Genomic DNA, 2,219 nt, shown 5'->3' on the forward strand with positions numbered 1-2,219 from the left:
TTTTCAACAATCAGCAGAGCGTCCCGTTGCACAATCATGCGTGTACGCAAGTCGCGCGATCACTGTGTGAGTGGATGTCCGAATGCGTAGCCTGGAGGCTACGCGAGCGGTTCCGGACGCGTAGCCACTGCGCAATTATATCCTCGACCTCGTAAGGATTAGTCTTCCAAGTCCAAGGGACTATACAGTATACCGATGACGAGATAATCAAGCTCAAATGACAGATCAACAATTAGCTCTAGTACTATGGCCCGCGTACAGTTGCCGCAGGCCTGCGGCAACTGTACGTGGGCTATTAGTATTAGAGCTAGGCCCTAATCAACAATCATTACAAATTACAATGTCAATGACAATGTGAATGTTGATTGAAGCAGAAATTACAACAAAGGTAAACGTCCATGCGTTGCACAGCAATGTTTAAGGTTGAAATAGACAAACATCACGTGGATCTGTGCATGCGGTTTACGTGTTACTATAACTGTGTACGTATTCGCCAATTAATGGACACCGGTTAATAAATACATGGAAGAGATACAAACTTGTTCTGTTGCCGCCATACTTGCAACGCAATTATTGTATTGCCTCTCATAAAAATGTTTAGAGACCATAGTTCTCACAGTATGCTTAAAATATTACACTTTTGTTGACGTTAAATTAAATTTTGAATATTTCACCGTAGTTCGAACTACTGAGGCTATTGCGTAAGTATTGGTAAACTATGGAAAAATCTATTTCACAAAAACATTTTTTACTGATCATAGGTTAACATAGACTGGTACCCCTCTAGTCGACTGGTACCCGGTCGACAGTTCTACACGCTACACTAACACAGTCAGTGTAGCGAAGGCAGCGAAGGATATAATATGCCGGAGAGAAGATGGCAAACGGGTACCAGTCTAAGGTTTCGCGAAAATCGACGGGATCTATGTCTTTTCACATCGTTATATAGGATATAAGTTTAGAGACTGAGCTCCCGTCTACGGCGAAAACTGCTCCTTGCATGCAAGTTGTTTGGAGCAAGGAGGCTGCATGGCCTGTTGAAACTTTGAATGATAGTTCTTTATATAGTAGTCTTATTACATTGATTACTTAATCGCATAACCAATGACCGCACTGCAATGGCGTTTAATAGAGCAAGACTCGTCCAACGGGCAATTCTAAACGATGTTAGTCTAGTAGGATTGCCGCTGCAAGCAAAGCACAGCGTTAGGCTATTGTCATTACCAGGTAAGCCAGTCATTAATACTGCTCCTAAATGAGCTCGAGTCCAGCTGTGCTATGTAGGTGACGACTCACAGTAAAAGGGGGTATAAAATGGCCGAGGCGCGCTTAGGAAAGTACATGTTGAAAAGTACATGTAGGAAGTTAGGAAAGTACACTCGTTCGTTTTTAGCTCATCTGACATAGTCGGATGCAAGCTTGTAGAAATCGCGTGATCGGCCGCTGTCACGTCTGAGATTTAACCCCAGTCACTGAAAATTAACCCCTAGCACCTCGTGCGCATTGATCGTGGGGGGACGCATCGCAGTAGCGACTGGATAATAGACGCCGCGGCCACAGTCCAGATTAGTCTGGCAGAGGAGGAAATTCAAACTGGTTCACGTCTGAGATTACTAATATTACAATAAATGTAACCCAAACCCAAGAGGATAAGCGTTACAAGCGAGCCTATCTTTTGTGGAGCAAGCACAGTGAATTCACTCGTGCAGTTTGCTCGTGTATTTTCAGAGACTAGAACTTCAAACTTGTTAATCTATTACACGAACTTCTCCGCTAGTCGGAAACTTACTATGTATCCAATTACTCTGTATTAAACTAAGATAACCTGTTACAAAAAATTCGGAGAGTGACGACGCAAATTTTCGAGCGCCATTTCTGTTACCTTACGTAACTTCGGTTTGTAACGAGCGATTCACCGACCAATCGGAGTCGGTGCGCTATTTTCCGATCGCTATGCCGCACTGCGAAATGCTACGTCATCAGTCAACAGAAATGGCGCTCAGTACAATTCCCGCCGTTCACTTCGAATTTTCTACAGTTATAATGTAATACATGAGGATTGCGATTACCATAGAAGTTATCCGAAGCGGTATAAAAAGTTCGTGTTTAGAATAAACCCAAGTTTGAGATTCTAGTCTTCTGAAATACACAGCAAACCTGCCGAGTGTATTCACTCGCTGCATTGCTCCGCCACAAAAAGGATAGGCTCGCGTGTAACC

At 43.4% G+C, this 2,219-nt stretch overlaps 2 protein-coding genes across 2 annotated transcripts in view; one reads left to right on the forward strand and one right to left on the reverse strand.

Annotated features, from left to right (window-relative positions):
- The window catches only part of LOC106815829 (mRNA cap guanine-N7 methyltransferase-like), a gene marked incomplete in the record, with an annotated part of 36,246 nt that extends 35,626 nt beyond the window's left edge, over positions 1-620 (reverse strand). The window contains 1 exon segment of the mRNA XM_014820347.1: positions 540-620. Within this exon segment, the coding sequence (XP_014675833.1) occupies positions 540-608 (69 nt within the window).
- Positions 621-957: 337 nt separating this feature from the next.
- The window catches only part of LOC106815833 (uncharacterized protein C18orf19 homolog A-like), a 10,047-nt gene continuing 8,785 nt past the window's right edge, over positions 958-2,219 (forward strand). The window contains exon 1 of the mRNA XM_014820350.1: positions 958-1,227. Coding sequence (XP_014675836.1) covers positions 1,119-1,227 — 109 coding nt within the window. The 5' untranslated portion in view covers positions 958-1,118. The remainder of the gene's footprint in view (positions 1,228-2,219) is intronic.

This window comes from Priapulus caudatus, unplaced genomic scaffold (assembly GCF_000485595.1).
Source record: "Priapulus caudatus unplaced genomic scaffold, Priapulus_caudatus-5.0.1 Scaffold1213, whole genome shotgun sequence".
Lineage (NCBI taxonomy): Eukaryota > Metazoa > Priapulida > Priapulimorpha > Priapulimorphida > Priapulidae > Priapulus > Priapulus caudatus.